This window comes from Macaca fascicularis, chromosome 1 (assembly GCF_037993035.2).
Source record: "Macaca fascicularis isolate 582-1 chromosome 1, T2T-MFA8v1.1".
Lineage (NCBI taxonomy): Eukaryota > Metazoa > Chordata > Mammalia > Primates > Cercopithecidae > Macaca > Macaca fascicularis.
In genome coordinates this window covers 791,416-807,238 of record NC_088375.1, presented here as the reverse complement: position 1 = coordinate 807,238, position 15,823 = coordinate 791,416, and the positions used below count along the sequence as shown (strand labels likewise).

General features: G+C 38.3%; 1 protein-coding gene across 1 annotated transcript; it reads right to left on the bottom strand.

The window, feature by feature from the left end:
• Positions 1-2,029: 2,029 nt before the first annotated feature.
• On the bottom strand, positions 2,030-3,352 carry OR2M4 (olfactory receptor family 2 subfamily M member 4). The gene has a single exon (XM_015451603.3). It carries the CDS (start codon positions 3,020-3,022, stop codon positions 2,087-2,089), a length of 936 nt encoding a protein of 311 aa, XP_015307089.3. The 5' UTR covers positions 3,023-3,352; the 3' UTR covers positions 2,030-2,086.
• Positions 3,353-15,823: the final 12,471 nt, after the last annotated feature.

Here is a 15,823-nt window from a genome sequence, read left to right as displayed (position 1 = left end):
AAGAAGCAGTTTTTTCCACTTTCTCCTTCCCTTTCCACATGAAGAAGAACCTCATCTCATGGCCACCACCACAGGCCCTTGGGAGGTACTTCCAGGTTACTGCTGATATTCCCTTAGGACCCAAGGGCTCTTCAGTCAGCTTGCAGTGAACACTGTTTAATCCTTCAGGGCAGTGGGCTCCCCTCTGGCCCAGGGTGGGTCCAGAAATGCCATGAAAGAGTAATTCCCTCAATCAGAAACCTGAAGGACCTGCCTGGTGAACTACCTGCACCCCCCCTCTCCCCACCACCACCCACCCCGCCCCCTGTGGCTGAGCTGGTACCTACAGTACAAAAGAAAGTCCCCTTTTCTTTATTTTTCTCAAGCAGACAGAGTTTTGCCCTGTAGCCACTACAGCTGGAAATGAGCTGAGCCTCACTTGAAGCCAGCAGAGTCTTTCCCACGGCCCTCGCTATAATACCTGGATATCACTGCTGGTTATTTAGGGCCCAGGGCTCTTCAGTTAGGCAATGCATGCTAGCAGTACTGGTGCCTTTTCTCCAAGGAAATGGGTTCCCTTCTTGCCCAGGGTGTACAGAGAAATGTTGTCTGGGAGGGAGGTCCTGGAATAAGGGCCTCACAGCTTTGACCAGTGCATTATCTTGCTGTGGCTAAACTGGTATCCGAAATGCAAGACAAAGTCCTCTCCACTCTTTCCTCTTCTCTTCTCAAGTGGAAGAACTCTTTTGGAGCCATGAACTGTGCAGCCTGAGGTTAGGCAAGGGTGATGCCAGCACAACCTTAGTTGTCCCAGCTGGTATCTCAGTAGTTCATGTGCCCCCTGCACAGTCCACTATCTGTGGAACCAGTTCAGCACTAGGACTCACCTAAGAGTTGTAGTACTTATAGCATAGACTATCTTTTAAGTTTACTTAGAGCCTCAGCGCATTTTAGCCTTCAGTGTCAAGGTCTGTGGGAACACAGGTTTTGACCACCGGGATCAGTAATTCCCCTCTGACAAGGGCTGGTTTAAATGCTCTGTCTGTGGCCAGGCATCATCTGAACTTTACCTGGTTTTCCTTTCTGCTCTTACAGGACAGCACTGAGCTCAAGCCCTCACAATTGTTGTGTTCTTCCTCACCAGAGCCCAGAGACACTCTTAGCACCCTGTTGCTGCTGTCAGTGGTGAGGGAGGGGAGGCATTGTCTGTTACAGTTGTTTTTTTCTACCTCTTCAATGCCTCTTCATCAGTGATATAAAGTTAAAATCAGAGACTACAAGGGCTCACGTGATTTTTGGTTCTCATGAATGTGTTGTTTGTGAGTAGATTATTGTTAAATTGCTGTCGTTGTATGTGAACGATCAGTGGAGCCTTCCATTCCACTACCTTGCTCTGCCTTCAGATTCTGATGTTAATATAAGGATTATAAGGAATAAAAGCAGACATGATACAGATGTTGACTGTGCAGCCCAACCAAATAGATATGTTATGTGGGCTCATTAAAATATTTAATTTTATTAGTATAAAGATCATACACATATATATTTAAGTGATTTAAGTGTGTGTATGTATATGTGAGTTTCTAGAAAATATTTTAAATGGACATAAAACTTGATTGAAGAAAGTGTTGACACTAACTCCCCACTTTTAAATACTTGGGAATCAAGTAGAGAAGAAACAGTATTAAAATAGTCATTCTTGGGTTTGAGGATTGGTAAAACTAAAAACAAGTACTAATAGGTAAGTAACGTGTGAACAAAGAAGCATCTCTCCAAAAAAGGAGGATCAACTCCAACCTTTGCTTTTTGATACAGGTAAGACACTTCAGACTAATACCTGGCTTCAAAAGCAAGCATCCTAAAATCAAGTACCACCTATGGATAACACCTAATAATATAATTATCATTCACAGGGATTAAGCCACTTATACTAACGTCCAAATCTAGCTTAGTTTACAAATGATGTATATGTAATAATATACTAAATAATTTTGAAAAGTGGAAAAATATTAATACAAATTACCAGAAATAGAATAATGTAAGAGATTCCTTTTTTTTTTTGAATGAGTGTTGACCACAGAAGGCATTCAAAAAGATTTTGATAAAGTCATATTAACTTCCTTTTCTTCAGTACCTTCTGTAGTGCCCTGAACACTTCTTTGTTGCGGAGGCTGTAAATGAGAGGGTTCAGCATAGGGGTGAGAATAGTGTAGAATGCCGACACCATCTTGTCCTGGTCTGGTGTATGTTTAGAAGTTGGTCTCATGTACATGAACATAGCAGCACCGTAGTAGAGTCCGACCACAGACAGGTGGGAGGAGCAGGTAGTGAAGGCCTTGCGGCGACTTTCCCCAGAGCCCATGTGGATGACGGTTCGAAGGACACGGGAATAGGAAAGTATGATAACTGAAACTGGAAGGATTAGCATTAACACACAACAAATGAAAAGCAGTCTTTCAAATGCAGATGTTTCTGTGCAGGATAGAGGTAAAAGGGCAGCAACATCACAGAAAAAGTGATGAATTTCCAGAGAGCCACAGTAAGAAAATGACAGGACAGCTGCAAGCACTATAATCCCATCAAGAGACCCCAAGGTCCAGGAAGCAACAGTCATGAAGACACAGAGTTTGGGATTCATGAGGATGGTGTACCGAAGAGGATGACATATAGCCACATAGCGGTCGTAAGCCATGACAGCCAACAAGAAACATTCAGCTCCAAGCAGGGACACATAAAAGAATATCTGAGTTCCACAACCTGGCAGAGAGATAGATTTCTTCCCAGACAAGTAGCTGAAGGCCATCTTGGGTAGAGTGGTGCAGATGAGCATGAGGTCCATGAGGGACAGTTGACTGAGGAGGAAGTACATGGGGGTGTGGAGCTGTTTGTCTACGCAGATGAGGAGAACCATGGCAATATTTTCCATGAAGGCCACTGAGAAGATGCCCAGGACCAGAGAAAAAAGGAAGGTGTGGGTGGGGCTGTGATTGAAGATTCCCAGCAGGATGAAGATGGAGTTAAAGGTCTGGTTTTCCCACACCATTCTGGATAATTTGCCTTGTCTGAGAATTCCAGAGAAGGTACAAGCTTATTTATCAATTCAGTTTTCAAATACATACTATGACATACTCTACTGGTCAGTTTATATGTATGCATAAGGCCTTCTCACCAACCTTCAGTTACCTTGCTTTAGTCATAGTAAATCATGTGAATTAGTCCATTGCTTTTACAATTATTTCCTCATCCAACTTTCACAGAGTATACATGGAGTACATTTGGACATTTACTTTACAGACAAGAATGCTGAAGTGTATAAGAGCTTCCCAATTTACCCACAAGTACAGTCAATAGAAAACCTAGGAGAAAAATCATTATATGCCCCTATTTCTAAATTTTAGGATCATACCTCATAAAAGAAAATTCCTTACAGAATTTTTTTCTCCTTCTGTCCTAATATTTCTCCAGGTTAGTAGTCTCATCAACAATGGAATTCCCGTTCTCATTTTTTTTTTTTTACCTACTATCCTATCTGCAGCCCAGTGAAGGATGATATGAGATCAATGGCATTACTCCTTGGGGTACCTGCACACTTTAATTCAGAGAAGGGTATAGTACTCTGTGTTTTAACTTTTCCATCTCAGACCAAGTCTTGAAGTCTTGTCTTGTCTTGTCTTAATCAAAACACCCATTATTTTTCTAAGGAAGAATAAATTGTGCACTTATCTTCTGAGAATAATTTTTTCGTCCAATTCTGTGTGGAAAAGAAGCTGCATTTTTTGTTTGTTTATTTGCTTGTTTTGTTTCTATTTTTAATTTTATTAAGTTGATACATTAAAGTTTTACATATCTATGGGGGCACATTTTGACATTTCAAAACATATATTTTACATAATGATCAAATCAGGGTATTTAGTGTGACCATCACCTCATGCACTTACCATTTATTTTTTGTAGTGAGGACATTCAAAAACCTTTGTATTTTTGAAAAAATTGATTTTTTCTTTTTACAATAAAGTGTTATAAATAAAATCAGATAAACATTTAGCGACAAAAGAAAACCCTTCCATGGTCTTTAAAAGCTTCACTGCAATGTGCTACTTTGGCGACTTACAGGGCATGTTCTACCACAGCAAGGAAAGGCTCAACTGTATGAAGTATGTGGCTCATTTTGTGCCAGTTTTCAGGGGAAATGCTTCCAGGTTTTGCTCATTCAGTATGATATTGGCTATGAGTTTGTCATAAATAGTTCCTATATTAATTTGATATATGTTCCATCAATACCTAGTTTATTGGGAGTTTTTTTGTTTTGGTTTGGTTTGTTTTTGAGACAGAGTCTTGCTTTGTTGCCAGGCTGGAGTGCAATGGCGTGATCTTGGCTCACTGCAACCTCTGCCTCCTGGTTTCAAGCAATTTTCCCATCTCAGCCTCCCAAGTAGCTGAGATTACAGGCACCCACCACTACACCGGGCTAGTTTTTGTATTTTAGTAGAGATGGGGTTTCACCATGTTGGTCAGGCTGGTCTGATCCTGACCTCAGGTGATCCACCCACCTCAGCCTCCCAGAGTGCTGGGATTACAGGAATGAGCCACCATGCCTGGCTATTGAGTTTTTAACATGAAGGGATGTTCAATTTTATCTAAGGCCTTTTCTGTGTCTATTGAGTTAATCATGTAGTTGTCGTCACTGGTTGTTTATGTGATGAATTATGTTTATTGCTTAGTGTATGTTGAACCAGGAATGAAGCCAACTTGATCGTGGTGGATAATATTTTTGATGTGCTGCTGGATTCGGTTTGCTACTATTTTACTGAGAATTTTTACCTCGATATTCACCAGGGATATTAGTCTGAAGTGTTCTCTTTTCATTGTGTCTCTGACAGGTTTTAGTATCAGGGTGACGCTGGCCTCATAAATGAGTTAGAAAGAAGTCCCTCTTTTTCAATTGTTTGGAATAGTTTCAGAAGAATGGTACCAGCTCCTCTTTGTACCTCTGGTAGAATTAGGTTGTGAATCCATCTGGTCCTGGGCTTTTTTTGGTTGGTAGGCCATTTAGTACTCCCTTAATTTCAGAACTTGTTACTGATCTATTCAAGGATTCAATTTCTTCCTGATTTAGTCTTAGGAGTGTGTATGTGTCCATGAATTTATCAATTTTTTCTAGATTTTCTAGTTTTCTGCGTAGAGTGTTAATAGCATTCTCAGATGGTAGTTTGTATTTCTATGGGGTCAGTGGCAATATCCCCTTTATCATTTTTTATTGTGTCTATCTGATTATTCTTTCTTTTTTCTTTATTAATCTAGCCAGCAGTCTATTTTATTTCATTTTTTTCAAAAAACCAACTCTTGGATTCATTGATTTTTTTCAATGATTTTTTTTGTGTGTCTATCTCTTTTAGTTCCACTCTGATCTTAGTTATTTCTTGTCTTCTGCTAGCCTTTGGATTTGTTTGCATATGCTTCTCTAGTTCTTTTAGTTGTGGTGTTAGGGTGTCAATTTGAGATCTTTCTTACTTTCTGATGTGGGCATTTAGTGCTATAAGTTTTCCTCTTAACACTGCTTTAGCTGCATCCCAGAGATTTTGCTACATTTTTGTTGCTACATTTTTTGCTACATCTTTGTTCTCATTGGTTTCAAAGAACTCCTTGATTTCTGTCTTAATTTAATTATTTACCCAGGAGTCATACGGGAGCAGGTTGTTCAATTTCTATGTAGTTGTGTGGTTTTGAGTGAGTTTCTTGGTCTTGAGTTCTAATTTGATTATGCTTTGGTCTGAGAGACTGTTTGGTATGATTTCAGCTCTTTTGCATTTGTTGAGGAGTGCTTTATTACCGATTATGTAATCTACTTTAGAGTAAGTGCTATCTGGGTGCTATGTAGCACTGAGAAAAATGTATATTCTGTTATTTTGTACTGGAGAGTTCAGTAGATGCCCTCTCTCACCACTCCTATTCAACATAGTATTAGAAGTTATGGTCAGGGCATTCAGGCAAGAGAAAGAAATAAAGTATATTCAAATAGGAAGAGAGGTAGTCAAATTTTCTCTGTTTGCAGATGAAATAATCCTATGCCTAGAAAACCCCATTGTCTCAGTCCAAAAGCTCTTTAAGCTGATAAGCAATTTCAACAACGTCTCAGGATACAAAATAAATGTCCAAAAATTACAAGCATTCCTATACACCAACAATAGACAAGCAGAGAGCCAACTCATGAATGAACTTCCATTTACAGTTGCTACAAAGAATAAAATACCTAGGAATACAGCTAACAAAGGATGTGAAGGACCCCTTCAAGGAGAAATGCAAACCACTACTCAAGGAAATAAGAGACGACGCTAACAAATGGAAAAATATTCCATGTTAATGGATGGGAAGAATCAATAGCATGAAAATGGCTATACTGCTCAATGTATGCCATTCAATGCTATTCCCATCAAACTACCATTGACATTTTTCACAGAATTAGAAAAAACTACTTTGAAATTCCTATGGAACCAAAAAAAAAAAAAAAAAAAAAAAAAAAGCCCATATAGCCAAGTCAACCCTAAGCAAATAGAACAAAGCTGGAGGCATCATACTACCCAACGTCAAACTTTACTCCAAGGCTACAGGAACCAGAATATCATGGTACTGGTACCAAAACAGACACACAGACCAATAGAACAGAATGGAGATCTCAGAAATAAGACCTGACATCTACAACCACCTGATCTTTGACAAACCTGACAAAAACAAGCAACGGGGAAAGGATACCCTATTTAGTAAATGGTGCTGGGAAAACTGGTTAGCCATATGTAGAAAACTGAAACTGGACCTTTGTCTTACACCTTATGCAAAAATTAGCTCAAGATGGATTAAAGACTTAAATGTAAAATTCCAAATCATAAAAACCCTAGAAGAAAATCTAGGCAATACCATTCAGGAAATAGGCATGGGCAAAGATTTTATGATAAAATCACCAAAAGCAATTGCAATAAGAGCTAAAATTGAAAAATAGAGTGTAATTAAACTAAAGGGCTTCTGCACAGCAAAATAAACTATCATCAGAGCAGACAGGCAACCTATAGAAGGGGAGAAAAATTTTGGAATCTACCCATCTGACAAAGCTCTAATATCCAGAATTTATAAGGAACTTAAACAAATTTATAAGAAAAAAACAACCCCATCAAAAAGTAGGCAAAGGACATGAACAGACACTTCTCAAAGAAGACATATATGTGTCCAACATATCAATAAAAAAGTTCAACATCACTGATCATTAGAGAAATGCACATCAAAACCACAATGAGATACCATCTCATAAAGAAAATGTGACACATATACAACATGGAAAACTATGCAGTCATAAAAGAGGAGGAGATCATGTCCCTTGCAGGGACATGAACAAAGCTGTTTTAGTTTGCTAAGAATGAATGATTCTTATTCTTAGCAAACTAAAATCATAATGAATTATTTTTAGCAATTATTCTTTAGCATAAATTCATAATGCTAATAATTCATTCTTAGCAAACTAAACCAGGAACTGAAAACAAAACATCACATGTTCTCACTCATAGGTGGGAGCTGAACAGTTGGAACACATGGACACAGGGGTTGGGGGCCAACACACCCTGGGGCCTGTTAAGGGGGTTGAGGGGACAGAGAGCATCAGGACTAATACTTAATGCATGTGAGGCTTAATATCTAGGTGACAGTTTGATAGGTGCAGCAAACCACCATGGCACACATTTACCTATGTAACAAACCTGCATGTTCTACCCATGTATCCTGGAACCTAAAATAAAATAAAATTTTTTAAAAATCAAAAGAAATATTTGACTTAGCCCATTTCAAGATGGGCAGAACTCAGGATGTAGTTGTGTGAAGCAGGGAACACTGCAAGAAATGCATTTGGAGAAATATAAAGTATCAGAGTATTTAAATACATTTCAATGTTGTTTCTAATCAAGCAAATATCAAAGAGGCAATTTATGTTGTGGAGTAAAGATGTGTAGTGAAGTAAAATGATTTTGCGTTGAAAAATATTTTGGACATTGCACATTTGATGCTTTGGATAGGTTAAATCTGCGAGCCTGAAGACCATGGAGCAAACACCTTCTTTATCCAAGGGAGCCAGAGTAAACCTCAGCCAATAACAGTGGAAGAAGAAGATGGTGGAAATAAAATCAACCATCAGGTCTTTGTAAAAGGCTCTCAGTTATTATCTCTAGCCCCCCCCCGCCAACTTTTTTTAACATGGCTCTGAAACATCATATTGAAAAACAGTACCCTGGAGTCCCAAATTAATCATATCACAAATAAAAGTCAATCCAAAGCAAGACCTGCTGTTGTTACTGCCTGATATACATAACTGCCACCAAAACTTTTTTGAATTTCCAGATTTCAAAGCTTGAAATGATGAAATGTCTTTGTTATTATTTTCTACTACTATTTTAAAAAATTTATTTAGCTGTATAGAAACATCTACATTTTTGCATACTCATATGTTTTTTGGTACCGGGTATTTATTATCTAAAGATTATTTACCATTGTGTTTGTCCTTGGTGTTTATCTTTTATTCCATTAAGAAATAGTAAGCAGGTAGTAGTCCTCAAATTTATTCTGTGGAATTCAACAAAATTATAAAGAAATCCAATTATCTCCTCCTTTTCCTTGGACACATCCATGACTCATCCCATAAATGGAGATATAGCAAGCCTTTCTTATTTAATATCAGCAAGTTATATATTCATATTTGTACATCAAACCAAGTATTATACACCATTAAGACCAGAGCAGATTCTGTTACATCTTAATGGTATGTGGTATATGCCTATCACAACACTTTATTTATAAAGTGCAAATTAGTCTGAAATCCTTTTGCTGCTAATACCTTCCCCAGGAAATGGTCTGTTTATATCTTGGTACTCTAAATGAACTTCTGCTGACTATACTGACTATAATTAATGGTAAAACTCTTTTTAAAGCAGGAAAACTAAACAACAGAGACCCTTTTACTTATGTTCATGACACACAAAAAGTAATATGGCTTTATTTTATCTAAACTAAATTAAACTGTTATGTCAGTATTCCAAAATAAAATTTACATTATCCATTTTAACATTTAGAAATAGAAGAATGTGTTAAAGAAAAAGATAAAGGAAATGTTGAAGCAGAGAGTAACTCCTCAGCTGGTGACACATTCATTCATTTGTATGATTACTGTGTTCTACGTACTTTCTTTTATTTTAATCCTGCATAGATGTTGAGGGAATCCAAATTTTCTGCAACAATATATAAAAGTATTGATGCCTCTCCAAGTGAATAAAAAATCTAGTCTCATTTTTAAGGTAGTCAACATAAAGAAGCAGCAGTATCTTTCTTTGTTCTTTCATTTTAAGAATGGAATTGTGTTACAATGTCACAAGAAATTGTAAAATCCTCACATTGCCAGAACTATTTTGATTCTTCCATATGACTTTGTGTCAATCATTAATGAAAAATCGAGAAGCATGAGAAAGATGATAGAAGGCATTTGACTAAGTGAGAGGAAGAATTAAGTGTCTGGAAGTGAGGTGAAGGCATATGAGGAAAATAAGTGCTAAAATTAGAGCTAAAATAGAAATAAAAAGAAAACAAAATAAAATTAAGAGGGCCTAAGGTGATGAGACATTTTGGAATATTAATGGAGATCAGAGAAGGAGAAACAAAATAAACTATGAAAAGATCTAAGTGGAACCAAAGTCTTTGGAAAGAAGCTCAACCCCACTGAGTCTAGCTTTTCCCTAGACCTTGTGATTTTTACCAACCTGAAGATTTCCATCCACATATTGTAGCACACTCAATGTGTCCAGATTTTAAGAACGTGTCACACACTGTGGGATTTAAATCAGGTTTTATTAAATTTTTCTTTACTTCATCTTTATGACATGATTGTCAGAATTTTATGATTAGTATCTTTCATGAAAAATTAAGAACATGAATAAGAAAACTGGGTCCTTTGTGGGAGCAAATCACTTCCCCAATAATTTCTAAACTAAAAATTTACACTGGGTGGTATGTAGACAGTTTTTAAGTCCAAATTATCATGTATATTTTAAAGCAGTAGATAGACACCACTTGGTATGTGATTGTTTTTGTAAATTCACTTTGAGGTGTAGGTCTACCAAATAGAAGATGTTTATGTTTCTCATAAAGGCTTCAATAAATATTTTAATAAATTAAAATAATTTAACCATTAAGAATACTGTGTCTCTCTTTCTTCTTTTCCTTCATTTTTAGTATGAAACAGAAAGAGTGTCCAGGATTGCAGAAGAAATGACATTTCCAGGATACTCCACAATTAGGGAGTTGCGAAGAACTACCTAATTTTAATAATCAGGTTAAGGAAGGTTTACACTTGTATAATTCTGTATAGTATTCCAAAAACTTTTTAATGCACATTAACTCATGTTTTTCCTCAATAAAGTCATATAAGGTCAGCACAAGACATAACGGATTTTTTTTTTTTTAAGAGTGTTATATGTCTTACTTACAGGTACTGATCAAGGGGAAGAATCACCAAATCAATTCTAGGTTCGTTGTACTCTGGAATATAGTAATCACTGTCTGAGCGGTATCACAACCTTTTCTTCTTTTTCTTCTAGAAAGATTCAAAAGCAGCAACTCCAATAGTCCAAATGACCCACATTTCCAAAGGCCTATCCATCCCACAGCATCATGGACCTTAAATTCTATACCTCCACAAAATGTTCAGTCCCTCGACATCAATTATAGATGGCATGCCTTCTTTCAGAGTTTCTCCCAGGAAACAAAATCCATGTGGACCCCAAGGCTCTAGTTACTTTTTACCAATACTGTCATTCTTTACTTGCTATAAAGTCATAAATGGCTGCCTACTTTAGGAAGTAAATTGTGTTAATGATAAACTTAAGTATTTACAGATTATTAAAATGCAAGTAAAATTAAAACAGGGAATATTTATTACAAAGTAAATGAAATCTGTCAACCTGCATTCTCAATTGTGTTAACATTTTTAACTTATTTCTAGTATATCGTATCAAATACTTAAGCTGGGCTGGGCATGGTGGCTCATGCCTGTAATCCCAGCACTTTGGGAGGCCGAGGCAGACGGATTACAAGGTCAGGAGATCGAGACCATCCTGGCTAACAAGAGTGAAACCCCGTCTCTACTTAAAAAAAAAAAAAAAAATTAGCCAGGCGTGGTGGCGGGTGCCTGTAGACCACCCAGCTTCTCAGGAGGCTGAGGCAGGAGAATCGCTTGAACACGGGAGGCAGAGGTTGCAGTGAGCCGAGACCACGCCACTGCACTCCAACCTGGTGACAGAGTGAAGTTTCGGAAAAAAAGAAAAAAGAAAAAAGAAAAAAACACCAAATATTTAAGCTGATAGAAATTCAAGTAAGCTCTTAGATGCCTAAACATATGCAAGCATGTGATTAACAATTTAAATGGGCACTAAGGCTTCATAAAGCCTTGTATGTGGTCTGTATCTTTAAGATACATCCTTTGCGTTTTCCAGTAAATTCACTGTACTAATTCAAAACAAGTCTACATTTGGTCTTGCTTCTCTCCACTCTCAAAAGCTTTCACTTCCCAGCAGCAATGACTTTTTTTTAAAGTTTAATTAAGTTCTGGGATACGTGTGCAGAACATGCAGGTTTGTTACACGTGCTATGGTAGTTTGCTGCATATATCAACCCATCATCCAGATTTTTAAAAATTTATTTTATTTTATTTATTTATTATTATTATGTTTTGAGACGGAGTCTCGCTCTGTTGCTAGGCTGGAGTGGAGTGGCAGGATCTCGGCTCACTGCAACCTCCGCCTACCAGGTCCATGCAATTCCCCTGCCTCAGCCCCCCAAGTAGCTGGGACTACAGGCACATGTCACCATGCCCAGTTAATTTTTTTTTTTTTTTGTATTTTAGTAGAGATGGGATTTCACCGTGTTGGCCAGGATGGTCTTGATCTCCTGACCTCATGATCCACCTGCCTCAGCCTCCCCAAGTGCTGGGATTACAGGTGTGAGCCACCAGGCCCAGCTGTCATCTAGGTTTTAAGCCCTGCATGCGACTTCTGGGGAAGGCATGAGTTGAACAGGTGATGAGTAGCCAGCTTTCAGCATGGATCTGCAGAAATCTGGCACCATGAGACTCTGTGATTCTCACGGATACTTGAGCTGCAAGAAGAGCTGCTTAGAGAGATGGCAGGGGCAGGACTCCATCCTGTGTAGAGCCCAGACGGTTTTGCACTGAAATGACTGCCATGGATCACAGTCAGGGATGCCCATCCCCCAAGGCTCACCAGGCTCTTCTATAAAGCTTTGGGTGACTGTCAGAACTGGACAGAGCAGATTGGCCTTGCCCGTGGGACAGGGCCAGTCTAATCTGAAGGTTCTTCATCTGCCAGCCTTTTCTGGTCCCCAGCCTGGCCATGCCTGCTTGCAGCACAGCCTTGGATCCCCAACCTCTGTGCTTCCTGGGGGCTTTCATCGTCACCACTTTGCCACAGACTGCTCCTGACTGTCAGAGAGCTACTGCAGACTGGCTCTACAGACATGCACCAGCTGACCTAGAGCCCCCCGAACTGAAGCCTTCCCCTACTGCTTTGCTGGGACACGCCCACTGCTTTCTAACCGTGCACACAAAGGGACCTCATCTCCCATCCCTTGCAGGCACAGGTATGCATGTACTCCCTGCCACCCCTCTCTACCAGCATGAGTGTACCCTGCCTCCCAGTATCCACCGATGCACAGACAGCCTGTTGCACCCCTGCCACTAACACAACTGTGTGGACTGATGCTGGCAACCCCCACCACTGCCAGAGGCTCACCACCACTTATCTGCACAAAAGCCACTGTGAAAGTGTGCGTAGACACCACTGCCGTGCTCCTGCTGGTTCCCTAGCTCTGAAGACGCACAGTTACCTCACTGCACCTCTGTCACGGCAATCAGAGCAAGTACAAATCTGAACACCAGCAACCTCACCCCCACTATGCCACAACCAGCATAAGCACGCACAGGAGCACCACCACCCTGCTCCTGCTGATACCCTGCAGTAGCTGATGTTCACACCTCCCACTGCACTACCAAAAATGCTGGTGCATGTGAGCAAGAACTAATCCCAATGCTACCACTCTGAGTGCTTTGACCAGCATGCACCATTGGAGTGTTGTGCCAGTGGACGAGAAACACCTAAGTCTCTCCAGTGCAGTAGGTTTCTAACATCAAAGGGCCAGACATCAAAACTAGGGCCCAGCTCCAGGCTCCAGACCTGCAGAGTTAGAACACACAGCCCAGGTACTCAGCTGCAACTTGTCCCCTAAAATCTTCCAAAAACAAAGCCATACCATTGAACCCACCATGTACCACAATCCAACTCCCAAGGATATCAAAGAAGATCAAAGAAAAAAAAAAAAAAAAACAGGAAAAAAAACCATCCAAAGGACAGTAACTTCAAAGATTAAGGGAACATGAGCTCAACCAGATTGGAAAAACAAACAAACAAACAAACAAACAAAAAACCAGTATAAGAACGCTGGCAACTAAAAATGCCAGAATGTCTTCTTGTCTCAAAATGACTGCATTAACACCCTAGCTATGGTTCTTAAGCATGTTGAAATGGCTGAAATGACAGACATAAAATATGGATAGGAATGCAGATCATTGAGATTCAGGAGAAAATCAACACCCAATTCAAAGAATCTAAGGAACACAATACAATGATATAGAAGTGAAAAGATGAAGTGGTAATTTTAAGACAGAACAAATTGATCTGACAGAGCTATAAAACTTACTCCCAGAATTTCATGATACAGTCTCAAGTATTAACTGCAGAATTGATGAAGCTGAGGAAAGAATCTCAAAGCACAAAAACCGGCTGACAAAAATAAAGAAAAAAAAAATGAACAAAACCTCTGTGAAATATAGGATATGTAAGGAGATCAAATCCACTAATCATTGACATTCACGAAAAAGAGGGAGAGAAAGCAAACAACTTGAAAAAAATATTTAATAATATCATCTATATAAATTTCCCCAATCATACTAGAGAGGCCAATATTCAAATTCAGGATATTCAGAGAACCCCTGCATGATACTATACAGGATGACTATCCTCAAGACATATAGTTATCATATTCTCCAAATTCAAAATGAAATAAAAAATGTTAAAGGCAGTCAGAGAGAAGGGGTAGGTCACCTACAAAGGGAACTACATAAGGCTAACAGAAGACCTCTCAGCAAAAACCTTTATCAGCCAGAAAAGTTAGGGGCCTATATTTGGCATTCATAAAGAAAAGAAAATCCCAGCAAGAATTTCACATCCAGCCAAACTAAGCTGTATACATGAAGAAAATAAGAGTCATTTCAGACAAGCAAACACTAAGAAAATGTGTTACCATGAGACCTGTCTTACAAGAAATCATTAAAGGACTGCTAAATATGGAAATGAAAGACCACAAAAATGCACACAAGTACATAGACCATTGAAACTATAAAGCAACTACACAATCAAGTCTGTATAATAACCAGTTAACAATGTGATGACAGGATCAAATCTGCAGATATCAATATTAAATTTGAATGTAAATAAGCTAAATGCCCCAATTTAAAGGCATAAAGTGTTAAGTTGGATAAAGAAGTAAAACTCAATGTATGCTCTCTTCAAGAGACAAATATCATTAATGACACCCATAGGCTCAAAATAAAGGGATGGAGAAAAGTCTACCAAACAAACAAACAAAAAAGGAGGGTCTGGGATCTGTACTCAACCCTTGGCCTAATGTATCTAATACACATCTACGGAACTCTGCAACCATAAAAACAGTATATACATTATTCTCATCAGCACGTGTTTATCTACATCCCTTCATATGTCTCTAACTACTGTTAGTGGGGACCATCTACTCCAATTTCAGACAAACAGTCTATAAACCAAGAAAGATCAAAAAACACAAATTAGTGCATTACATAATGATGAAAGGTTTAATTCAACAAGAGAACTATCTTAAATATTACACAATCAATACAGGAGTATGCAGATTTATAAAACAAATAAAGACATATGAAGAGATGTAGACGAACATACAATGATACTGGGAGACATCGACTCCCCACTGACAGGACTGGACAGATCATCAAGCCAGGAAATGAACAAAGATATCTGGGATCTGAACTCGATACTCGGCCAAATAGACCTAACACATATCTACAGAACTCTCCAGCCAAAGAAACATAATATACATGCCTCTCATCTGCACATGGCACATACTTTAGAAATTGATGACATAATTAGTCACAATATAATTCTCACCAAACTGCAAAAAACTGAAATCATACCAATCATACTCTTGGACCACAAAGCAATAAAAACATAAACTAATATTTAGAAAATCACTCAAAACATACTATTACATGGAAATTAAACTCCTGAATGACTTTTGGGTAAGCAACGAAATTAAGGCAGAAAGCAATAAATTCTTTGAAACTAATGAAAACAAAGATACAGTATACCATAATCTCTGGGACATAGCAGCGTTAAGAGTAAATTTTATAATGCTGAACTCCCACATCAAAAAAGTTAAAGAGCTATCAAATTACAAACCTAAAATTATACCTACAGGAAGTAGAAAAACAAGAACAAACCAATTCCAACGCAAGCAAAAGACAAGAAATAAAGAAAATCACTGCTGAACTGAATGATACTGATATTTAAAAGAAACATACAAAATATCAAGAAATCCATGAGTTAGTTTTCTGAAAGAACAAATGAGATTGATAGACCATTAGCTAGACTAATAAGGAAAAAATTGAGAAGATTCAAATAAATAAAATAAGAAATCACAA